This window comes from Cupressus sempervirens, unplaced genomic scaffold (assembly GCF_028749045.1).
Source record: "Cupressus sempervirens isolate cs-2001-9-10 unplaced genomic scaffold, ASM2874904v1 CseChr00s100002_03, whole genome shotgun sequence".
Classification (NCBI taxonomy): domain Eukaryota; kingdom Viridiplantae; phylum Streptophyta; class Pinopsida; order Cupressales; family Cupressaceae; genus Cupressus; species Cupressus sempervirens.
Genome location: NW_028322207.1, coordinates 6,718,115 through 6,745,476, shown reverse-complemented (window position 1 = coordinate 6,745,476; position 27,362 = coordinate 6,718,115). Strand labels below are relative to the sequence as shown.

Genomic DNA, 27,362 nt, shown 5'->3' with positions numbered 1-27,362 from the left:
AATTTCAGAACTTTAATTGATTTGTAACCAGCAGATTTGCATAGAAGAAAACTCAGAAAAATTTGTTTAATTCCTCCAATATTTTGAAGTACATATATAAACCAGCAGTTAACACAAATAGCCGCAAAATAATGTTACTGTAGCATACAACAGCAATACAATAACACACAAGAATCCAAAAAATCTAATCTTATAAACAACAATAACAGTCAGATTGGCAAATGTAGATAAAACTTGTAAGAAGGCTAGGTTTGCGTCTAACCTCCAAATGCTTCTTCAAGGGTTTGCGTTCTCAAAGAGATAACCAATCACTGTTTCTAGCTCCCAGATTAATATTTGTTTTTAAATATTATAATCTTCATGCCTCCCCATGTGGAGCCTGTTGTACCTTTATCACTTTTCCCGATGTGATGCACGCCTTTTTAGGCAATGTGGGATAAAGCACCTTTTTTGTCCTTTAGTCACTTAAGTGAACATAGTACATTTTTAAAATAAAGTGACAAGTTAAATGAACTTTAAAAGTCACTTAGTTAGTAAACCATATAATCATCAGGCATCAAAATAATTGACCAAATGAACTCAGATAATCATGTGCAATAGCTCGTTGGAAAGCTCTCGGCGAGACGCTTCGGAACCAACACTGAGATACCAAGAATTCTGAGCTCTATATACTTACTAAAAATAGTAATCATACAGAAAACCTGCCAAAACTGCTCTGATGGGTCTGAAACTAGAAATGTCTAGGCCAAATCTTGAATTGAACCCCGTAAAGAACCTTTTCGCCCCTGAAACCTAGGCGAAGTGAGCCAACAACACAGAATTATAATGTCCTAGAAAAAAGGGACATTACAAAGCCTCCCTTCTGAAAGATTGCTTGCCCTCAAGCAATCTGCTCATACCTACAAAAACCAAATGCCAAGATCCCATACTCGCCTCGAGAATGAGGTTCTACTCCTCAGCCAATGTACCTCGACATGCATCTTCCCAAACTCGGAATGGTGAAACACTACAATAGGAATCAATGTGCCAAATAATTGAATGCCAGGATCCCAAGTCTCACCATAAAGGGACACCAACTGCCATGTGCTGGTGCCCTGTGTGCCAATACCCTCAGTCAGAAAGAATGCCTCACTCCATAAGTGACCTTGTGAGTCTCTACTGTCAAGTGAGGATGGGGGCTCAACAATATACCAATATCCACCCCAAGATGATAGCAACCAAACTCTCCACTTAGTTCCCTAATAAAAGGCAATACATAAGGATGCTCCACCTGGATCCCAAATGAGAACTTGTACGTTGTCTGAGATACCATTGACCAGCTCCTGCAATATTTGTACCACTATACCATTGTACCACTCCTGTAATATTTGTATTGATGACAAAGACTCCACCACCATCACCCTGGTGAAAACGGAGTAATCCTAATCTCTGGAACTTTGATGTGTTAGAAGGCTGAAACACATAGATCATAATCCTATGATTGTGTAACAACACAACATAATCCACCAGATGTAAGATACTGTTAACACCTAGATCACTAATCACCCAATCAACATGATCTTGGGTAAAGGAAAGAGTGGTTGGTGAATCACCAACATCATGAATTCTAACATTGTCTTCAATATAATGCTGAGTAAAAAGTGTAGACACCTCATGTGGAATGTAGGGTAATGTATGTTCTCCCCACTCATCTGCAAATAATTCATTGACCTCTGAAGGCCAAATAGAATCAGCAAATATACTACTAACATACACAAGCAAATCGCTGATAGCTGTAATATATCAACAAGTAAAATCACCAATCAACAAGTAGGCCGTGGCCATCTCATAAGAGCTGGGTGATAAAACTCTGGATAAGCTGAAAAATCTCTCAGAGCATGCTAAGGATAAATCTGAGCTTACTACTCCACCATAAGTACCCTCGCTTATGTCAAAGTCTTCATACAAGGAAGGTTCACCATTAATTGAAATCTCTGAATTTTCCTCACTTGTTGTATCACTAACCATGTGCTCATGTGAAGATGTACAACTGTTGTCATAAAAATCAGAATTTCCAAACTCATCAACTTGCTGATCCATAGAATTTTTCTCATCATAGAAAGTCTTAGATGGGGAACACGCGATTGAATGACATTGTTTGCCTTCACATCTACCCACTTTATGAATTCCTTCAATGATTTGCGTGATTTTTTGTGCCCTAACAAACAATCAAAATTGGAAAAGAGTGGTGCTGGAAAGTTACAACCTTCAGTTTAATGGTCCCTATGAAATAACCAAGAAAATTGGGGAAGTAGCATATGCTTTAAATCCTTCCAAGAAAATCAAAATACACAATGTCTTCCATGTTTCTTGTCTCAAAAAGGCATTGGGAAATTATGATAAGATCTCTCATATCCTTCCTCCCTTTAATGGTGGCAGAAAGCTGATCCTCCATCCAAAGAAAATCATCAACACAAAAGAAGGAAAATAAGTAATCGAGATATTAAGGAATACCTTGTGAAATGGTAAGAACTACCAAAGGAAAACACCATATGGGAGAATGAGCACATTCTTCATCATTCCAATCTAAGTTTGCTTGAGGGCAAGAAACTTTGGTTTGGGGGGTGGGAGGGGGCGGGGAGTTGAGGGTGAGGGTGACTGTCATAACCTTAGCCTCTCCTTACGCCACACTCTTTCCAGACCTAGCATTCACACATTATAGTAATTAATACATGATTGGATCGTATATGTCATTATTGTGCCATATTGGGTAGTAGATCAATAATCAACTACAATTATTAATTTTTTTGTTGTTGTCATGCCCCCATTTTAAGATATAATCAATAATAAATAGATAAAACAATATTATTAAATAAATATTAAAAATAATGATAATAAATATTATTATTATAATATAAGTAATAACATCTATAATTTATTTAAAACAACTAAATAAGAATAAGACTACAATGAATGAATAAGTAAATAGAATTAACTATAAGAGAGAATATTGTAGAAACTATGTGACCTTTCTAAATAGGATTTAATAATAAATGACAATAGACATAAATTAAATAAGTAAATAAATAATATAATATAGAATAATATAAATTAACTAAATCTAATAAAAAGTCAAGAGATATGTGATAAAGAGATGTGACTTCTTTAAATTAAGATATAAAAGGGAAGAGAGTTCATTTGAAATAGGAAGGAAGAGGAGGAGAAGATAGGAGCAAAAGAAAGGTTAAAGGATTAGGAAAAGAATGAGAAGAAAATAAGGAAGGTAATTTTTCAAAAGGTTGAAATGATGAAGGGATGTGACTCTTCGAAAGGGTTGTAATAATGAATGATTGTGTTTTCAAAAAGGCTGTAATTATAAAGTGTTGTGACTCTTCGAAAGAGTTGCAATTATGACGTTATATGACTTTTTGAAAGGATTGTGATTATAAAGTGTAGTGGCTTTTCAGAAAGAAAATAGATGACAAATAAAATATGGGAGAATTGGAAAACAACTATACCAAAGAGAGTTGGGCTGCAAAACCATCAGAGTAGAGAAAGTAAAACAACTAAACTAATATATATTTTGAATGAATGCTAAGATTAAAAATAATATATATTTTGTTAAGGATTATACAGTGTAGAACTAAAGGCAACTAAAGGTATGTTCATTTGATATTTTTATGTTAGAGGTAAATATGAATCATTTGGTAGATAAAATTATCAATCAAGGATTTATAATCATGCTTGAGATGAGAACTTTATAGTTCTCATAGAGACCAACTAAGGACTTGACAGAGAGCATTCATTAGAATGTTGAGTTTCTCTTAAAAGAACTCAAAGAGTAGAGGCATTCTTGATTGAATGTCGGACTCCGAATTGGAACCTAGATAGATATGTGGAGAATCTCTTAGAGACAATATATGTGTGTGTGTGTGTGTGTGTAGAGGTTAATTGTATGCATATGTTAAGAGACAAGAGACTTGGTTAGAGGTGGGATCTCTGCCAAGTACATGTTAATGGGTTCACTCATTAATAGAGATCCCAAAGGCCTTAAAAGGCTCTCTTAACATGATGGATGCTTAACTGAGGGTTATTCTCATTGGAGGGTTAGATAAATCTGAGTAGAGTCTCCTTATAAGGATTAGGTGGGTTTATTATGGGAATCAAAACTTAGACGATTTAATAATTATTTATCTTGTTCATTGCTAATAATTGTTTCATAATCATATATGTTTATGCTATCTTTTCCATATACTAACAATTGTTATAGGTTTTAAGCATCAAATACTCAAGCCAAGAGAGGGGACATTGTAGTTGTAGATGATCACAATTAATCATAAATGATTATTGTAAACAATAAGTTATGATGGGTAACACCTTTCCATCCACACCCTTTTATTTTTACAACACGTATTTATACAAGCTGATTGGCTTACCAAGAGAAGAATTGATATTATATACATATATATTTTCCTTTGTGGGAATGCTTGGTTCAAGAGCATGGTAGGTTGCGATAGCAACCGTTGGTGCAAATGTTTCATTTATACATCATAGACAACATTTATATTAAAGGGGCATAATAGATCATTGATATATTAGAGACAACCCATATACCAGAGAAGTAGTGCATAATCAATTCCAGAATATTAGAGACGACATCTATCTTTGCGTTAGAGCATTATATCAGCCTGTAACTGCAGGGTGAGTCATATACGAAGATCAAAGACAACCATACAGGTCTTGTGCATATTTTATATTGTTACATCAGATACAACATCATACTGGAAATTGCATTCTTGAAGCATATAAAGATTCAACATTTGTATTGGAATTACCAATAACACATATCTTGTGATCATCATTGTATTTGCATTTACATTAGATTGTTAATTTCTTGTTTGATCAATTAAGTATAGAAGGAATTGCATAAATCACGTAGTGTCTCGAATATAGTGAAAAGGAGGCATTACAATGATCAACAAGAACTTGGACAAAAAGTTGCCATTCAAATCACGCCAGGTTGTTTCTTTCCTTCCTTCTAATTGTGGAAATTTTGAAATCTATTATGTTGATTATGGAGGTTGAGGAAATAAAACATGCATTTGGATTGATCACACACCATATGAATTACCTTTTCTGTTAATTTTACATGATAAATTTTGCGAGTTTGATTGTGAGGTGACAAGTTTTTTTGTTAGAGTACAAGTATGTATTTGTCAAACTGACAACAATTACCCAAGCCTTGTTGCTTTTGAACATCTTGAGAAATCACGTTAGATTAAGTGTATATATTGGTCTTGTGGGTGTCATCGCTTTAGGATTCTTGTACATAGTTAGGGCAGGTCGGTCTTGAACCACTTGGTTCAAGAGGGGTAGAGTAGGTTCCTTTTTCTATTAATCATGTAAATTAATAACAAAGGGGTTGTGTCGGGTTTTGCCTAGTTTTCTTTAGAGAGTTAGTTTGTAGGTCTTCCTTATGTCATTCGATCCAAGTGCTCATTTGCTTTAGTTGATTATTTGTCTGGTTTGGTAGTTTAGTTGGAGGGATCCAAATTTGTGAGAAAGGCGAGGCATCATATGTGCACACTAGAGTATTTTTCCTAGTGAATTTGTTTGGTTTATTCCTAGATATCTCTCTGTGACATTTGCATGAATTGGAGATTGGATTCCTAGAAACCTTATCGTGCAAAAAGGATTTGTTGAAAATTTGGATTGGATCATAGTTGTGTTTTGAGTACCTAAGGCTTTCAACTACAACATTTTATTTATACTTAATTGCTTTGAGTTCTTGAGTTCTCGAAGTGAAGTTGGGATTAGTGAAAATCATAACCCTACTCTAGCACCATTGTGTTTTTTCAAACCCTCTACAAGCTTCACAACTTGTAAGCCAAACAAAAGATTCATAAGTAAAGAAAGGACAATATGAAATCAAAAGGAAAATAAAATAAAGGAAAATGCAAAAGAGAAAAGAGTGGAAAATGAAGCAATTTGGTTCTAGGTTTGTGAATACCTCTACTGGTGCTATTAAATAAAAATACTAAAGATAGAGCAATGTTTGTGGTTGATCACAACGATAATCTCCTTAAGGCCATGAACGCTTGGCTGATAGCAAGGCTCAATCCAAGGTGCTTTTGGAGTAAGGATATCAAAATAACCAAGTCTAATGGATCTAAGAGGCTTTCTAGGATCTTGTCGAGCGGGAAATGAATCACTAGCACACACGCAGGTAATCAAAGATGAAGGCTCTCAACCCAATTTGTGGTCTCTTCCATTTGGCGTGCATTTCCTAGTTGTTTGATAGGTGAAAATGGAGTTAGTCAATGATTATTGGTTCTGAATGAGTTTTATCCTTGAAGTATCCAGGAACATCTCTTTTCAGTAGGTGCTAGATGTTGTGAAGTTTTCACATCATTACCCCATTGCAAACGGGGACCCCTCTTTTCGTTCTATGAGTATGCTTTAGACGGTTTTAGGATCCTTAGCTAGCAGTCTAGCAGCAAGTTTACTCCCAACCTTAGCAAGAATTTGATGGAGTTAGGGAAGGAAGTTTGAAGTTCGGTGATGAATGTGAAATCCTCTGAGCATAGGAAAGACCAATTACACATTTGTTGTAAAGGAAAGCTCAACAATGAAAATAAATAAACTTGAGAAGATGTGATGATTCCTCAAGAGAGGGCGGAAATCGCCCTCTCATGAGGATAAGTTCCTGCCATAAGGAATATCTTTGCCCCTCACCATGAGAAGCAAGCAAGAAAATCTTCTTTACCTTAAAGATTCCGTTCAGTCAACTGTTGAAGTCCTCGAGCTTCCCTCTGTTTCCACTTTAGGCATGAGCGAGTCAAATGAAGGATTGGGGTTTCAAGTTTAGCAAAGGAGAATTTGAATGCAAAAAGGGTAGTATGCAATGAAAGTTTAAAAAGATCTATCCTTTGTGGAGGGCTGATTCTGCCCTCCCCAAAGGATTTTATCCTCAACAACCCTTAATCTCTGCTTAAAGTAAGATCTTAAAAGCCCTTCCATTCCCGCCTTGAACATGGAGTTAGGTGTTTGATGAGGCATCTAAGTTTAATGGGGAGTGATGGGATTAGAGACCAATGAAATATAAAGAATGAAGAGGAGACACGTAGGTTTGGTAGCAAAAATAAATAAATAATAGTCCCCTGATTTGGTTGAAATTTCTCTAATCAGACAAATCCCATCAAGCATTATTCTTGTAACTCTTAAATTTCCACACCTACAAAGTAAATTTTGACGCAAACTCAAATAACAAGGTGTTGAAAGTGAAAAAATTGATGAAGAATTGGCTAGAAGGGTAGCAATGAAACAAGTTCTAGGTTGAGATGTTAAGGTTGAGGGAGGCCAACATTGGTAGATTTCCTCTGATTTCACGAGCTCCCATAGATTTCTTTAAAATTCGAAATTCTGCCACTCTCCTTTTTCGAACAATAAGATACTGATTGGAAAGGCATGTTTGATACTCAATGATTGATTAAGGAGGGAGATGATAATAAAAGGAACAAAGATGAATGATTGAGTGGATTTGTAGCTCATGAAGAATACCACAAAGGGAGTATTTGAAAGTGAAGAATCCCCCAATCAAGTTAGATTCTGCCCTGACAAGGGGATAAATCCTTAGTATATATAAAAGTTTGACTTGGTGTTGGGAAAAGACAGGGATGACCCCAACGTTCCATACACATGATGAGGAGTAAGTTGAATTGGAGGTGACCAAGCAGTTGAAGCGGGGTGAGGTGATTGGGATTTCAGAAAATACCCTAACTCAATTGGATTCCGCTCCAAGTTGAGGACAAATCCTCAACACATGAGGATCTTCCCTAGGATAAGATGTGAGCAATGCTAGTTTTTCCAAGATGAGTGGCTAGCTACCAAAATTTCTACTCATCTACTCTTCTACTCATCCTCAACCAAGCAAGTTATTCCATATTGACATGTCAAGTTCGTCAAATCCAATTCATCCACAAGTGGACATGTGAAAGACAAATTTTCTCGTTGGTTCATGCTCAAAAGGGTATTCATTCCAAGGCAATGTAATCATCTCTTTGGATGAAATTAAATGATTGTAAGCACTGTTTGTAACTAACCCTAATTAAGGTTTCTCTAAATTATCTTACTCGATTTCAAATCAATCTAGGCCCTTTATTGGAATTGAGAGGTTTATAAAAGGCTTGACCTGTTAGAATGTAAAGTCCACCAATATAACTGAGAGGGAGGAGGGTGGGTGAATTAGTTATCCAACTATTACAACAATTATCAACCTTATTAATCCTTAACCATAATATAATCAACAACCACAACAAGATACACATAAACATACACAATAACACCAGATATGTTAACTAGGGAAACCCTTGATTAGAGGGGAAAATCTCGGCAGGGATGGTACCCACAAAATGATGTACTAATATAAATATTCCTTGTTAGAGGATGGACTTTGTTAGGAGTCAATAAAAACATTCAGTACATATCAATCCCTGTTAGGAGACTTTGAATCCCTATTAGGAGATTCCAACCCTGTTAGGAGTTCTAGAAGACATATGGACGCACTGTCCAAACAGCTTCAGGGGCAAGACCAATGAACCAAATTATCTTTGGATTATTCCTTGCAGAACTGTACTTGTACTTCCTCTTCCTCTGTCATGTCAACCAGACTGCTTCTTCTTTTGATCTTGATACTAGATCACAAACTTTGCATCCAATAATCCCTTGGATCGCTTACTTGCATTTACCAAATACTTTGCTCTTGTTCGCACTTCTCAATCGCAATTCACACTTTACCAAAAGGAAAATAACCTTCCTTTATACCATATCCTCAAAACAATTTCTTGAGTCGGCCTTGAGGCTTTCCCAATTAATTATAATAGGACCACATTAAGATAATTAATTATTTTGCAATTAGACAACACCGTCGGCTCACAATCTTTACAACTTATCACGCGTGCGACTCTAGACATTGCGCACTCGCTGACGTCATCATTAGACTATCCTCTGTCACTGTCTAATTTCGCATATCACGATTTTATCTCTGTTAGGAGATACAATCCATTCATCAAAAACTGTTTCTTAGATACTCTGTCTGTGTACTACTCTCTGTAAATCAAGCACATCTTCATGTCTTCGACATACTTCATGCACACTTAACCTTGTCATCAGGATGCAGTGTAGAACACGTCTTTAACCTTGCTTCACTTGATAATGTGTACATTGCCTATACGACCTCGATCTCTGTTTGCTACTCTGCCAGTCTTTACGGAAACCATACTATGTTGTCCTCAATGACAAACACAATCATGAATGCAACATGTCAATCATACTACCAATGTCCACATGCTTAGGATACTCCCCCAAATGAATACCATCAGCATTCATGCTAACATGACCTCCTTATTTGTAAATCATTAGATTAGTATTAGGGGAAAGCAAGTAGGAGATCGGAGATTGTTGCCATGACTATGTTCAAATTCACTATTAGACTTCCATTGAAGATATGGTGGACATGTATGTGTTGTTTCAACATGTTGCATGGTTTCTACTTCTCCAAGTTTTAATTAAAGTTAATTGATTGAAATGGAGAAATTTGAAGATGCATGATGAATTTTATGTTCATACCATTTGTTGTTTTTTGATTGCAAATTGTAGTGCATGGTTTTTAAGTTTGATTATAGATGTGATTGCACCAATATTGGGTATTTGGATGAATGATTACTATATGAGAATCGTTTGTTACCTTTGGAGATTGCATCATCTTTGTGTAGTTGATTCATTTGGTGAGGCAAAGCAAGGTTGAGGAATTCACTCATCTAAGCATCATCCATTGATATCATTGTCCTTAAGGTGTTAGTTTAGATTCTCTAAACCCTTATCCTTTCTATTGTTTATTCAGAGTACTGTTACCAATTTAACATACCTCCTAAATTGCTATGTTATATGCTGACTAAGTGTGTTTTAGTTGCTGAGAATACATATTACAGAATGAAAGGAATGCAGAAAGTAAAGTACAGGAATTAGTAAACAAGAAAATTGATCACTTTTATTCAGAATACAAGTACGCAAACAATACACTTTTATTGAAATACTCAAAACTGTTTTGATAAGGTACAAAAAGTGTTCAAGTTTTACATAGTACTTAAATACAATGCATTCAGATATCACTAGCATCCTCAGCTCCTAACATAATATCTGAATAAACACATTGTATAAACATAAAAGTACTGAAAAAAGATAAGAGGAAAGGCATCCATTGCCTGAACGGAAGATTTGTTGTGCTGAATGTTGAAGGGTTGAACCTGCATCTTCGTCTGGGAATAAACCTGCAAAAATAAAAGAAGAGATGGGTCAGTTCATATGAATTGAGCAATGGAGATCTTTCTAGTCATCTATACTATACTGTTTCTACGATATGGTTATTCAGATAACTATATTAAAAGACAAGAAGGCAAGAGAGAAATCTGAAAAATAAAACATGTTTATACTAATGAGTTTGTTCCATGTGCAGATACAGGTATGAAGTTTGAGATTGTTGAAGGATCTTGCATAAATTACACACTTGAAGCCTTTTGATTGAATCATGTAGGGGCCAAGACTGAAAGACTAAGGAGGCTATCGAAGGGACACGCATAAATTACAAGCGTGAAACTTTGTGGTCAAATCATGTAGAGGCGAAGACTAAAGACATGGAGAGACTGTTGAGGGGGCATATATAAATTACAAGTATGGGACCTTCTAGTTGAACCATAGCTGAAGATAGAAGACACGAGGAGATTGTTAAAGGGACGTACATGTGTTACAAAATTCACCAAGGAAAAGCTACAACATGAAAGGTTTGATTCTCAAGGTTTGTTCAAAGAAGGGTTATCAAGCAGCTACAGAAACAACAGTAAAATAAAAGATTCAGCAAGACCCTCTTAAAACAATTCTTTTATAACTGTTAGCAAGCTGGTTCCTAATACATGCACAAAAGATAATGAATGCTAGGGCTGGAGCACATCAGTAAATGGTTACAATTGGAAAGATTTCAACAGTAAAAGGTGATGAATCTTTTGCAAAGAATGTTGCCAAATAAAGCACAAATTCCTGCATTAATATGGTACTGTTTTATGTTTAAGCAATACATCAAATAAGAAAACGAAATGCATTGCTAATAATGCTTAAAGTACACAATGGAAGTGCAAGCTACGGGTGGATCAGAATGAACAAGTTATAAGTATGGAACAAAGCAGAGGCAATATAAAGACATGTATGGATCTGAATATAGAGACTGCTGGTGGAAATGTTTTATGCAACTCTTGAATAACATTATAGGGGAGGAACTGTATGCATAGTGAAATTAGCAAACTAAGCCTAGGTTTAGTGATTTATGGAGCCATTATAACGTTTATAAAATACAACAAATGCAAGTAAAGTACCTACAATTTTCAGATTTTAAGTCTACTAGCAGATCTTGAAGTTTTTTAAAGAATGGGTAAATATTATGAAAAGGATTCATATCAGCAGAAAGCAAAAGTATGCAACAACATCATTGAAATGGTTTGGGTTTCTCAAGAATAACACCAGATCTCTCAAGAATAACACCAGATCTTTGCCTTTCCAAGATTCAAGAAAGTTATTTTAAATCCTACGAGAACAAGAGCAAATAGAAAGGTTCAGCTGGAGTTGAGTTTCTAGAAATTTCACTTCCTGTTACTTGTCTTAGCTTGGTAACAAAAGCATGAAAGTCCTGTATATTAAGACTGGAAATTTGCAAGAAAATAAAATCTAGATTGATGAAAGGGAAAAGGATTCAGTTCAGGTTATTTGGCAATTTAAACCTCTTACATATATCTTCATAGCTTTAAGGAGAGGGATCACGAAGCATGATTTGGGCAGATTTGCAAGTACCCACAACAAGAAAATCATTTTATTTTTCTTGTGTAACCAGCAATTGTCCATACACAGCTCAGGAAAAGGATAAGCCACAATGCAAAAAAACCTTATACAATATCATGTATACAAAATACTCAGGAAGAAATTGAAACTCACAGCTAGCATATGGAGGAAACTATATCAGCAATTTCATGGCCATAAGAGGAGTTCCAACCAAGAAATCCTAGTCAAAGCTCGAGCTCAAGAAGGAGGAAGTCCATACAAGATATGGTGTGCAACTTCCATGCCCAATTCGGATCCAAAGAAAACATCATAGCAACGTCATAAAACTCAACAACAATGGTGTCTAGAGCCATGAAATAGCAGGAGAAACATGCCAAGAAGCTGCCGTCCAACCAAAAATGGCACCTATCCAACAAAAATCTGCTTCCAAAGTCTGAACATCAAAGGCGTCCAAAGCAAATAATGGCGCCTCACAACAACCCGTGAGCTCACAATAAGAAATGACTGCAAACGACCACGGCTAAGAGGAGAATCCGTCCAACAGTAGCCCAAACATTAAGATGGAACAGGCAAAAAAATCGTAGGAACATTCTCCATGTGGCTAGGGTTTCACAAACCCTCATTCTTCCTATGCGTGAACACCAAAATAAAACTAAAACAAAACAAAGTTGCCTTTTGCCTTCCTTTTTGCTTTCCATATTGCCCTTTGCCATATTTTATAAATTTTTCGGGTCCATGCATGGAAGTAGGCATTTTATTTTTTCAAACAACTCCATTATTTATTTATTTAAAGTTCCATATGCATTAAACCTCATAATGCCAATTATATATTATACATTAATGCATTTAAAACTTAAATTTATAAATATATTTTATAAATATTATATATATTAAGTGAGTTAAATATTATTCATCATTTAATAAATACAATACTTGTAAAATACATTTAATATTCCCTTTATTATATTTATTGATACTGATGTGTTTTAAAATTAATAAATATAACATTAAACACGTCAATATTAATAAATTTAATAAAAAGAAGTTATGATTGTAAAATTAATATATCAAATGGTTACAATTATAAAACCATTGATTTTATTAATTAAATAAACGGAATTAAGAGGAGTTTCAAATATTTTAATGCCAAAATGCAAGGAAAGCACGTTCAGTTGATTCTTTCATGCAAAGATGAGCTTTATTTTTAGCAAAGATGGACTGTTGGAGATAACTGAAAGTTACGTGCAGTATGAAGACTTGAGTATGGAGCTATATTTGGAGGCTAAGGACAAATTGATTTTCTCACGCATTGATGGGGCACTTTAATGCTATTTTTAGTGATTTATGGAGCAGTTAAGGGCAATTATGCATGCAGTTCATGATGAGAGCCTATTTTATGCATATTTTGCATAATTATGAGGAGTTTTACATGCTATTTTTTTGGGTTATTTGAGGGATCCGAGTTTGCTTTTTTGTGCATGATTTTGAGGAGCTAGAGGCAATTTTCCAGTTATTTATTGGTTGGGCAGGTGGTTGAGAGTAGTTTTCAGAGGCTTCTTCATAGTTTTTATCATTTTTGACGGATTTTTTCTAAGCATGATCTTGGAATACGAATTAGGGTTATGAGTTCTATATATTGTACATTCACCTCATTAGGAGAGATCTTCTTTCGGATTCAGATTTTTGCACATTGCAGATTTTGAGTTGATTGTAAGAGCAAATTTGTAGTAGAGATTTTTTCAGCATTGGTTATAGAGATTCAGCGGTTCCTTCTCATTGATTCTCGTGCAATATTGTGAATTTTTTACTTTAATGTTGTGTTCGCCTTCATTTAAGTTACATTCCTTATTGCAGAGTTGAATCTTGATACTTGTGATTATAGGTCTTTGTTTGTGATCATTGTTCTTTTTGCAGAAAATTGGTAAAACCTAGGTTTTCCTCTCAAAGTAGAAGATCCCGGTCCTTGCATAGAAACACTTTTGTGGTTGCATGTTTGTCTGAGTATTGTGAATCAATTGTGTCTTTCATAATTTGTGTTGATTTGATTAAAGTTACATTCAAAAACCATCGGTGTATCACCTCATTTAGGTTAGTATTCATTATTTGTCATTCATTTCTGAACCCTTATCTTGCGTATAATTTAGGATTAGGTGATCACTATTTAGGAACCGGCCTAGCTTCCGGAGATTTATCTCTCGTTTTAGGACAACCCACCGCCCAAGAGAGTTTCCATGTTTCAAGAGGATGGCTAGATTTTGCATCTTGCTATAGGCGCAATCCTGGTTGACAACAAGTACAAGTTAATCTAGTTCAAGTTCCAACTACTTTGAGGGAAAACAATTAATAAAGTCCAAGAAAAGTAGTGCAATGCGCTTTGTGATTATCAGCAAGATCAAATCTCATTTAGGGAGTTAAATCCAACATAAAAATGTCAGTTTGGATTGCAAACCTTGGGGTTGCTTCATTTGATGATACATTATTAAATTGCTTTGCATTTGAAGTTTCTTTGTTCAAGAGAGGATAAGATACTTGGTATTTTATTCTGCACATTGGAGTGGTCACAAATATCACATCAACACCGACGGGGACATTATCTTGACCATGACAAATGTGAACTGGCCTGACATGGAGGATGATAATGTAGATGGTTCACTACAATGGTGAGAGCCTTGCTTGTGGTTGGTATGATGCCAGATTTATGGTTGGGAGGGAAATCTATTGGAATTCCATTTGTTTATTATAGCTTTATACTTCAGAGAGACTCTGAGGCATCCTAATGGATTTGCACAGCAATGTTGAAGCGAAACATGGATTTGCTTTTGTTAGAAATATATGAATATGCCCATTACCATTGGCAGAGTTTATCAATTACCAGTTTTTTATGAATATAATTTTAGTGACAGGTTTTCTATGGGTCCTGGTATTTCATTTTTGTAGCTCTGATGGGGCATTTTACAGCCATCTGGATATATGGTGTTATTAAGTTTGGGAGGAGCTGCAGGTCAATGTAGAAATAAGGAATTTTGTTTTGAAAGATACACTGCCCAGAACCATTGGCAGAGTCTATCAATGATTAGTTCCTTATAATCACAACCTTAGTCATGGGTGTGCTAAGGATCCTTATATATCATCTCTGTAGCCTTGATGGGGAAATTTTACAGTCCATCTGTATTATGGTGTTATCAAGTTTGAGATTGTAAGTCCTCCACATCTAGGGATGAATTTAACTTGTTCTAGAACAATATGTTTTTAGTATGAAATAATTTTAGTTTTTTAAATACAAAAATATTTCTATCATAAAAGTGAATGAAATACATCTAGGAAGAAAGAACTCAACATATAGAGTGGCTGTAATGTCCCCTCTTGACAATATTTGAGACACTATGTGATTTGTGCAATTCCTTCTTGAAATGTTTATTCAATTCATCAAACAAGCAATAACCAATGTAATGTAAATGCAAACACAATGATGAACACTGGATATAGTGTTACTGGTAATTTCAAATGCAAACGCTGAATCTTGTATGCTTCAAGAATGCATTTTACAATATGATGCCGTGTCTTATGTAACAGTATAAAATATGCACAAGATCTGTATGGCTGTCTCTGATCTTCGTATATGACTCACACTGTGGTTACAGTCTGATATAATGCTCTAAGGAAGAGATAGATGCCATCTCTGATATATAAATGAAATACCTGCACCAAGGTTTGCTATCGCAACCTGCTATACTTTTGAATTGAGTGCTTCCACTAGGGAAAGTATATATCTGTATAATATCAATTCTTCACTGCCTTCTTACCATGTTACCATGCTCATTTTTATAATCATGATCGGTCTAGGGAAGAGGCGTGATGGAGAGGTCTCCTCTCAATATAATAAATGAAGTGTTGCTTCTTATAATAATGGTTACTAATTGCACCTTCCCATAAATTTGAATGGGTATTCTAACTCCTCCCTCTCCAAGGAATAGATGGCTGGCTGATTATTGCTAATAATTATTAGTTGTAGTTTCTAATGTTGTCGCCCATATATGCTTGTAACATCTACTAGTATTTACATGTTAACAGGTAGGAGATAAGTCACGTCCCCATTTGTTTGTCTGCATGTGAACTTATAATAGTTGACATGTCAATCACCGCCATGCCATCCTTGTCAACATGCGATTTCATCATTTGAACCTCCATTTATGACTATAATCGATGCACAGAAAATATCGCTGCTATTATACTCATCCCAAATCATTGTTCCTAAATGATACTTGCCTTGGAGAATTAATCAGTATATTCATGTCTTTCAATGGCTTGTTATTGCTCTTTTATTGATACCAGTAATAAACTGATAATATAATAAATGCTTAGTCTTCCAGGAATTATCTATCTCAGTCTTTAATTCAAGAGAGTCGATGCTTATATAACCCCCTTCAATAATTCCACGAGGTAGTCACTGGGTGTTGCTTGATGTCATGTTTGTAATTACTTGGTCTCTCGGTTAAGTTCAAATCTTAAATCATATCATATTTAATTGTATATCTTCGTATTCATCAGGGACCCCCTTAAAATGGATCATCGTCAACATTAATAAATTTCAATCTTCAATTAAAGTTAATTTCAATTGTATTCTTATTATTTTGAATTCAGGGACATGACAATGGCATTTTTGAAGTATATGTAGACTTTGTCTTTACATTATTATCTAAAGTCAAGAAACCTTATATTTGAACCTATATATAGTGGGGCCTTGCTTATCAAAATCTCACAGATTTGTGTGGATTTGCTTGTAGATTCCATGGACAATTGCTTGATTTTTCATGATAGCATGATCATTAATTTGATTATTTATGTTTTATTTGCAGGGAAAACTTAACATTGACCCAGAAGTTGCTGCAAAGGGAAAAGTAGATTTTGTACGGGTGGAATCATGGGGAAATGGAAGTGATCCAGAAAGTCAACTAGAAAACTTGAAAATGAAAAGTTTCAGCCCATCGTATACATCATTAGATCAAGAAGCTCCATTTTATGAACAAATTGTCCGTAGATTGCAACTTTTTGAGGCTAAGGTTTTTTATTATTTAACTTTTAACCCATATATATTTACCATCCTTCTTATTGGCATGTCTCATTTCATTTTTCCTTTCTGCGGTCTTTGTTGCCTATTGGTTTTCACTAGTGAAGCCTTTGAAGTTCGGAGCATTTCAAGTTATCAAAGAAAAATTCAGATTGTTCTATTAATATGGATAAATATTAGACTAGCTAGATAAATAGGGCTGATGCTTTAAATACAATTTCTGTGAATTTTTGAAGAGACTGACAATTAGACATGTGGTTTACACAATAGCATTGTAAAAATATTTTTTGGAAAAATTGTCAAACCAAAAGTATAAGATTTAATTAAAAAAAATGGGATTAAAATGGGAAAAATTGTTAAAATTATGTAAAAAATGTATAAAGAAGGGGTTAAACTTCTTGTTTTTAGAATTAAAAGGAATTTTAATAGCCTAGAGATATTCAAACATCTAGGTTGTATGGACTTGTGATCTACAATACAATTTTGACTAAATATCTAAGTAGAACCCGTAAATCTTAAATGAGGAACTTGCGCAAAAGCAAAGCCATATCAGATTTTCAGAAACTTTTGGATGAAGTTGTGCAATTCTGAAAACTAATGAAGTCTGTAAAAGTCTTAAAAGAAAATTGTGCAAACCACATGCTTCGCTAAATATTGTGCATCATAATCTTGAGTTATGTGATTACATGTAGGTGATTAATATGCCATAATAATACGTTTGATAATTAAAGGGTAGAATAATAAAGTGGTTGTTTTCAAGTGGTGTGTGTTATAGTGACTGTTGAGAAACTTAACCAACTGTTGGGTCTATTTGTATTCATGCTCGAACAAAGTAAGGGGTGGTGCATTGGAGATTATTATGCTATGAAAAGTTATATCATTCTGTTATATCTCACATTATATGTTCTGTATTCTCTTGATTATTTCTATGATGCCATCTGTGATTCATGTATGGTATTATTGTTGAAACACATCTTGAATTAGACATCTAACTTTTTGGCACTGTTGTCTAAGTCTGAAGCTGGAAGTCCGAGGAAGTAGGATAGGCGGGATGACGACATAATGGGTTGTCCATTCGACCAACAAGACTTAGTAACTGACAGTGATGTTGAGGACAATATGAAAGTGACTTGAGAGGACCAATTGACACAATATTCAGTTCAGGCATGGGGCTTGTCAATTGATGAATACGTGTAGTGGGAGGCTCGAGAGAGAGTACTCTCCCCTGCTACTATAGGTGTCGAACTTATGGTGAACAATCCTGTGTATGATCTTTTGGGAAGCCTTTCAAGACTTTTGGTGCGCACATTGGTGGAAGTTCAAGAACAACATGAGGTAAGGGAAAGAGAACAACACTGTCAACACATACTTCAATAGTTCAAGGAAAGAAGCCGGAGGGAGGAAGAATCACATGATACCAGTAGATGCTGCACTTCTACAACCAAAATTAACGCCCTTTTTGCCAAATAAATTCACGGGGCATAGGAGGAAAGAAATACAATTTGAGGAAACAACAAGCTGAGAGACGATAATGGCTGCAACAACTTGTAGGAACATCTCTTAGTCCTTCCAACCGAAATGAAACTCGTGCAAACTTTGACAATAGGGCACCAAACACACAACAGGAGTGGGAAGATAGCATGGGTGTGTACCACAAGGGTTCCATAGAGATAGCGGGGAGAGTGACTCTTGACAGACAAAACCATCTTACACTCATAGTACCCTAGTGACATGAAAAAGATCTCTAAGGGGATGTGGTAGATCTCTTTGAAAGTTCTCTATGGAATATTGAAAGTCTTGCTATTTCAAAAGAGCCAAGAGTAGGGGGAACACAACCAAAAACTCCTGGAAGAAGGGAGTATCAATACTCCCAAGGGTAACACAAAGCATGCATGATGTTCAATAACCTGCAAAGCAAACACAAGGTATATATATGAAGAGTGTGCATAAAATACAATTAGAGTAAGCATATAATTCAAAACACGTTCGATTGACCATCATTCACTAATAAATTCATGTCTCTAGTTTCACTCTAGTTATTCTCTTATTCTAGATCAACCAAACCTATGAACCACACATGAAGCATATACTTGAAAATATGACGTATACACATGAATTAATGAAAACATGAAGCATACACAAAGTATACACACAATACATGCATTGTTAGATTCCTTCTCATTGATTAGATTGATTCCTTGTTTCATCTTGTACACTGCAGAATGGAAGGATCTAGGCTTTGATACCATTTGTAATGTCCACTAGTAAGGTTGGACATAATTATTACATATTTAATTCAAACATAACATCATATGTCCTAAGAACAAAAAAAATTCATAAACAGGAAGTAGCAATAATTCCTGTATATCCAGTCATATTACTATTTGGTAAGGATGGAAGGTGTGAGTATTATCCAAGTTGCCTAGATACAAACTTTGCAATGGATTTCCTCAAAGTTTACTTGTTCAGGTCTGAGTCTATATACATCAAGGCTTAGGGAACGCTGACCCCTACCCAATCTTGGGACAAAGATCTATTGCTTCGATTTATACAAGCCCCTCCTTAGTAACATCACACTTTACTTTTTTAAGTTAAATAATAATAAGATTTGGAATTAATTTCTATTATAACTACTAATATATATATATACATATATACATATATACATATATATACATACATATATAACACACACACACACACACATATCTTGACTATATATGTATACATGTACATTAATTATGCTTATACCCCCATTTTCAGATATCTATACATACCTGATAAGGAATAATATATTTATAATCACAATCTGTGCTTTACCTTATAAGGGACTGTATATACTCTGTACATATATATGATCTGTAGTGCTTGTAGAAATTATAACTGCTATTTTGCCATTCATGAATCCCTTCTTAACTTCTTTTTTTCCTTCTTATATTCCTTTTCCTATTCCCTTTCTCATCAGATTTGTTAAATTATACAATCCCTAATATATAGCCTTAATGTATAGGTTTAGATTATCAATAATAACATACATAAATTCTGATTATATATATATTTATAGATTCACTATACACACACACTTTACTATATATCACCTCGAAATAAATTATATATATATATATATATTCTAATTTATTATAAATATATTTACTGTACAACATAATTCTGATCGTATTATTATTACTACCTATATATGCCCATTTCCATGAGATATATATATATATTGGACCACATATTGGTCCCTTATACTTGATAGTTTCCAAATATAATGTAAAAGAGTATCGAATCAATGATAATCCACCGTATACCCATTGCTGTACACAATGTTTTCCAGTAAAAATGCAAGGACTGGTTCTTTTCTCAATACCTTTCTCACATATATTCTCTTCTTTTTATGAGTTCCCCCTTATAATCCATATTGAATATATATTTTTATATGCTCCACCCACTGACCCCATAGTAATGAAATGAATTAACCCTGTATATTCTGTGAAAGGGTGGGATGTCTCCAAGGAACATGCCCAGTGCCTTCTCTTAGCAAACGGTCTGTTATATATGTTAGTCACTCTTAAGACATAGTTTGCAACTTTATAATAGTGCCTTAATCATATATTACTCACCCTTGTATATGGTTTTAATGAATTGGTTTGCCAATTCTTATTGGTGGCAAGATATTGGACAATCAATGATACTCATGCCTTTATCCCATGCTCATAACCTTTTTATTAAATCACGGATTTTTTTAATATTTATTAATGGTCCTGGCCATTGTCCATTAAGGATCATTATCGTTGTCTTGTTCATTTTTGTTTAATTCCCATGCTATCACATATGGTTGGATTCTCGTTAGGATAATAGATCACTTGTATCTTCTCATATAAGTTAGAACATTCATCTTGTAATTTAATTTATTTGTTTATTTATTTTAATTTAATTTGGCTATTTAATTTTATATTCGTATTTATTAGAAAATCTTATTTAGAGAGGGGAATGACACAAACATAAGTCGATATGAGGAGTCAGGGAAGTAAGGAATGTTTTTTAGTAATGTCCAAATTGATATCATCACAAGTAAGCATCCTTAATAATTAAAAGGAAAGTGTTTATCAAGATCAAATTAAGTCATTTCTAGGTTGATTAGTAGTTAAATCCAAGTGGTGCAATAAGGGGTTCCTTGATATGGAGAGACATTGTAATGTTCCTTTCTCATTAGCACTTAGACTTAAAAGAGTTTGGCCTACAATTAGACCCTCATAGGCCAAGGTGTTCAGGGGAAGGTCATTTGGGCAGTTTCTTACTATTGTTACAATCTTCCTGCAACCACAGACTTATGGCACATATGAGCTTCCTCTAGCCACGGACTTCCTGTAGCCCATGATATTACTTGCACTTTATATTAATTATATTTTAATATTACTTAAAGTGAATTTAAATATTATTTTGAGAAAAGTTGAATCTTGTAGAAAGTGAAATTAAAAATTATTTTTTATTTCTTCTAGAAGGAGGCCCACCTCTTAGAGGAAAATAATAAATAGGGAGGGAAGCCTCATTGTTGGATACCAAATGTGTTGCCATCTACTTTGCCTGATAACTTGTGGAGCCAAGGGTTTCTACAGTTTTCTATATTGATCATTGGGGACAAACACTCCCATTGATTCGCATAAGTGAGGTGGTGAAAGAACCTCTGAAGGGTTGCAACTATAGGAGAAGACACATTGGTCTTTTCATTGTGCCGAATTTGTGGCCCAGGGCTAGACTTGTAGAGTAAGCTTGAAGAAATAAGTTAGATATTAAGTTTTAGATATATTCCCGCAGGGTTGGGATATTTGGATGATGATTTTGGAAGAGTTTGGAAGATTTTCTTATAGTTGCGGGCAAAAAGTGTTGCTTCTATAATGTTGTCGCTACAATATTGATGCTTCAGTGCTGCTGCTACAGTACTGCCCCACAGTAACATGTAGATTTTTTGGGACAGTTTCTAGGTTCCCATTCATTTATCTTTTGCATTGTTTTGTGGACATTTGTAGGTAGCAATCGGTTGTGAAAGCATTATAATCTGATTTATGTCAGAATTTCATATCAGAAGTTGTCATTTAAAGGGATTAGAATATCATTGAAGTGCATAGTGTTAATGTTTCATATATCAGATTTAATAGTGTATGAGAAATTTATTTCAGATTATTTATTTCAAAGGTATATAGAATGCTTTTCCCTTAAACTTCCAACAAAGATATTTCTGCACTTGTAATAATGCTTTTATGACAGTTGATTAATCACAATCTAATGTTTTGATTTCCCAACCATTTTTCAATATTACTATGGTTTAAGACACAATTTATTTCATTTATTTGATGCTTGAACGACTGCGGGAATTCCAATAGGACTAGATAATGTATATATTTTTCACTGCTCATTGCAGACGCAACACCTTTCATTAATATATGACGTGGAGTCACGTCCCATGGGGACCGTGACTTCCACGTTACACATATATTAAAACAGTGTTAGTGGTAACAATAATTATCAACCACACAGTCGAACAGATTTGAAACTAATTTAGTTGGTGATATTATTATTACTGCACACTCGATGATGTTAAATATTAAATGTTTTAATATTTATTTTATATTATATATATATATGATTTAATTTATTGTGCAATAATAATAATAATAACAACATATGAGAGATTATAGTTATATATATTATATATATCCATATATTTTCAATAACACTTTATCCATCTGAACTATAACATTAACATTCCCTCTTAGTTTAGAAGGATAAACACATAGATATTACACCATTGGTAGTATTAGAAATGACACATTAAGGATATCTTTGATAAGAAGATTCCACCATTTTGATATCACATTTGATATCATGAGTATTGGCCTATAGAATATTAACATATGATATTCACCAAGTACTCAAATATATCTATACAAGCAACTCATAGACCTTCAAGTGAATGACATCTAACATTTAGTTGTTGATTTACAAGATATAATCTATCATGATCTGTTTCAACATTTACATAAAATGTATACCATGATTTAAGTTATTTTGAGATCGTCACGTTTTAGTAACTTATGCAAATACAAGTGATGATCATTCGCAAGTCGTCACTTCCTTGTGATGTACACAAAGGGGCAGGTCCATTGAAATCATGTAGTCACACACATCACATCAAAAGTTTTTGCATGAAGTCAAACTCTAAATCTGATATTAACTTTTCTGATCTCTTAGTACAAGGTTGTCTCTGATGAAGTATCATCCTTCCGACCTTGTGGTAGCAAGTCATGTCATGCTCCTTGGCTCCACAAGTATCCATCTATCTAGGAATGTCATATTCTAGATATTCACATAAGGCCTTCCAGCCTTCATACATGGAACTTGATCTCATCAATCATAGTCCTTTAACTGCTATAGTTTTTCAATCAGTAGAGAAACCATCTCAGCATAGTCTACTCCTTCTAAACCAATATAACCAAGATTCTCAGAAGTCAACTGAAACATATCCTCTATCTGCTCCCTCTCTTTGTCCAATGTTGCCTCTTCAAAACATAATGAGAAGATGTTGGATGGTGGACCTCACTAACTCTGTGGTTGTATGTGTAGGAAGGTACCTTATCAGACCCACAAGAGTACTCCTGCAACTGTTCTCAAAGATGTGTAATCTGCAGAATATGTAAAGATTTTTCATGTGTATATATCTAGTTTGGTTGACCAATACATATGGCTTCTGACTGAATTTTACTCTCTTCATTTGCAACCAGCAAGTGGAGTCTCAATTGCAACCATTTCAAGTCATCACCAGAGCCTTCATTGATCTTTTGTTCAATGTCTTCCAAACCTAATTTTTGTCCACCATTATGATCGACTTCATAGATGCTTTCTTTGACCAGTCGTATGGCTTTACCTTGATCTGAATGGCTGTATATATTATTTTATTTAAAAGAAAACTTTTTTGACGTCCCATTATTTTCTGCAATACCCTGTCTTGATTATTCTCCTTGATTTTACTATCAAGCAAGGTTGTGCGCTAACTCACAATTCTCCAAGCAAAATATAGACTCAGCTGAAAAGTATTTAATGTGATAACACATTCTCTGATTATAGATTGCAGAAGTATCGAATGCACCTGCATATAGATTAGACCTAGATATTGAGTGGCAGCTCTTTCTTATCTTCTAATCGCCAACTGCTCAATCCAAAATCCTTTCTTTCTTTCCAGTGTACCAGATTCATAAGCTGCTCTGATACCATGTTGATGTTTCATTTATTAGATTTAACAGTTTATGAGAAATCAATCTCAGATTATTTATTTTAAAGGTATATAGAATACTTTTCACTTAAACTTCCAACAAAGATATCTCTGCACTTGTAATAATGCTTTTATGGCAGAGTAGATTAATCACAATCTAATGCTCTGATTTCCTAATCGTTCTGCAATATTACTATGGTTTAAGACACAACTTCTTTCATGTATTTGATGCTTGAATGACTGCAGGAATTTCAAGAAGACTAGATAATGTATATTTTTTTCAATGTTCATTGCAGACACAGCGCCTTTCATGACTGTGACTTCCATGTCACACGTATATTAAAACAGTGTTAACGGTAGCAATAGTTATTGACCACATAGTCGAATAGATTTGATAATTTAGTCGGTGATATTATTCATACTGCACACTCAATGATATTAAATATTAAATTTCAATACTTATCTTTATATATATATAATTAAATTTATTGTGCAATAGTAATAATAACATATGAGAGATTATAGTTATATATTATATATATCCATACATTTTCCATATCACTTTATCCATCTGAATTATAACATTAATGCATAGTAGGCATTTTCCCTAATGTCTTATTGTTGTAGATGCATATTTTCTCATCATTAATCCATGCTTGTATATTTCAAAAAATAAAAAAAATATTTGCATCTTCATTGTTTGATAATTGGAATTTTTTGCAAGTGTATCTGTTAAAGTTTGGCTTTTAGAAAGAAACAAAATTTAGATAGGCAATACATTCCTTTTGTGCAAAGCGTTTGAGGAAATTCTCAGGTCAAGAAATCAGAAAATTAAATTCAGAATTGCAAGGGATATTATAGACATACCCCTACACTCTTAAGAATTGGTATAAAATGAGGATCAACTCCACTTCATAGGGGAGGATAGACCAATATATATACATATTTATTTAATATAGATCAAATGGAAGGAAGAAGTTATCTAAGAGCAACATTATGAGTATATGACAAATGGATAGGAATCAATAAGGATTAGACAATTTAAATATTACATATTAATAATCTATGAATATTCAATCCATAAATAAAAAAAATATGAAGGTGAATACATATTATTTATATGGAGTATTGATATAACAAATACCTATGTAATAATAATAAATCATATATATATATTTAAATTGTTATTAACAATACAATCATAATCATAATATATGTAATATATTATAATATTATATTGATATATTTCATAATACAATTGTTATTGGTATATGCATAGGCTATTCGTCTCTTGCTATAGCCCAAGAGGTGATAGTTGGGGTTGTGTAGAGAGAGGTTGAGTAAAACCAGAAAATGCATTGGTGTCAAGCACCCTATGACAAGTAAATCCATGCTCTGCTTAGGGTTGAGTTTAGGAGAGAAGTTAGGAATCTAGCTTAAATATGTTAATTACTAAATGCATTATAAAGTATATATTGTTTTCTTAAATCGAATTAATTTGTTCACATGGCAATGAATGTCAAACGATGAAAATTGACAACCTCCTAGTTGGGGTTGATGGGGCCCAATTTTCTACAAAATTTAGGATCTCCATTTGAGAAATAGTGGAGGAAAGACAAAACATTATTCAGATTGTTGATGTGAAGAGTAGGATGGTCCTACAACAATTGAAGGACCATGGTGGATCTGCTAGATTGGTGAGATATGCACCTCAAGACAAACTCCATCTGCTTTCTGAAAGTGATGGTCAAGAAGAGGGATGCCACAACAGCTAATAAAAATAACCTGATTTCGTGAAGTTCCGTATACCTCAGTAATAGTAAAAGAATGAAAGCAATGAAGAAGCAAACTGAAGTATTTACTGATCTATAATCCAAACATGAATCTTAACATATTTCAAAGATCGGTCTTGGTGTGAGTTAGAGGGATTTCCAGTGCCTTTTCTACACTATGGAGTAAGTAATAAGATCAGACAACATAATTGACATAGAAAACATTTTGGATCTTGTCCTTGTTTGGAGTTTGCATTTAAATGTCTCCAACATCTACGGCTCTATAACTGGAAGCATTAAGGACAACCATCGTATTTCAGCAAACTGAGGAGGCTCAAAGGATTTCTTGAGAAAGGGAATGGTTCAGACAATGTCATCTCTTTCCTTTAGAATCTTGGAAGTTTGCTCTTGATTTAGAAGAAACAACAAGAGTTTCAAGTTGTATGATGTCAATTATTCACTCGAGTTTATGTAGAAATAGACATCTAATTACGCTTCACGTCTTTGGCAGGTGTAGAGATGCACGCGGAGTAGAAAGGATATACTAGAATCATGTCTTGGTCACCAAGGAGTCCCCTATCATTTATTTAGTAGCTGAGTTGGTTGCTATTGGATTTGGGCAAAGTAGGAAGATATTAAAGATCGCATGCTATCAATCATTGAGGATGTGTATGTGATGTTTTTTATATAGGTCGCATTCAAACCAAGAGTCTCCGACTTGTTGATGCTATCGGGAAATATTCAAGCAACAACTACAAACCACGTCAGATACCATGAATCACTGTGGAGACATCGCAAACAAAATTGGAAGATGTATCAAGGCGGGATAAAAAACTTGCTATCCGGGATCAACCGAATTTGTGTTGATCATTCCGTAGGAATTCGTTAGAAGATTGTTGAAACTTAGACACTTATATTCCAGTATGTTTGGAGTTTATCATGCCTAGACTTCACTTGCCGGGTCATCATCATATGCAATCAAATGAGAACAGGAAATCGATATCATTTATCCTGCGACAACATGAATATATTCAATACAGAGTATAGGTCCCAGAAAAGTTTAATTTATCTATCCAATGTTAATGTAATTGGGACCCAAAAATAACAAATAACTATCGAAAGAAGCAATATTATTATGTGCCTAAGATTTTCTTGGAGTATAATTCAACTAGGCAATTAGTTTTTAATTAGTTGTGATTTATGAAGAGACACGATGGTTGGGTGGCAACCATATAACTTTTCATTCAAATTATAAATATGGGAAGTGAAAACGAACAAAAAACACAATTCATATTTTCCCACAAACTTTTTTATATACTCACACGATTGCACTTTTATATATTATTCTTGCATTGGTAAAGAAATGGATTTTTGAACTAAGCTCGTAGAT

At 34.3% G+C, this 27,362-nt stretch overlaps 1 protein-coding gene across 3 annotated transcripts in view; it reads left to right on the top strand.

Annotated features, from left to right (window-relative positions):
- Positions 1 to 27,362, top strand: part of LOC149527842 (uncharacterized) — a 197,846-nt gene that overhangs the window by 6,411 nt on the left and 164,073 nt on the right. For all 3 annotated transcript variants that reach the window (XM_089812074.1, XM_089812075.1, XM_089812073.1), the window contains exon 2: positions 16,719 to 16,922. In XM_089812074.1, coding sequence (XP_089668200.1) covers positions 16,719 to 16,922 — 204 coding nt within the window. The remainder of the gene's footprint in view (positions 1 to 16,718; positions 16,923 to 27,362) is intronic.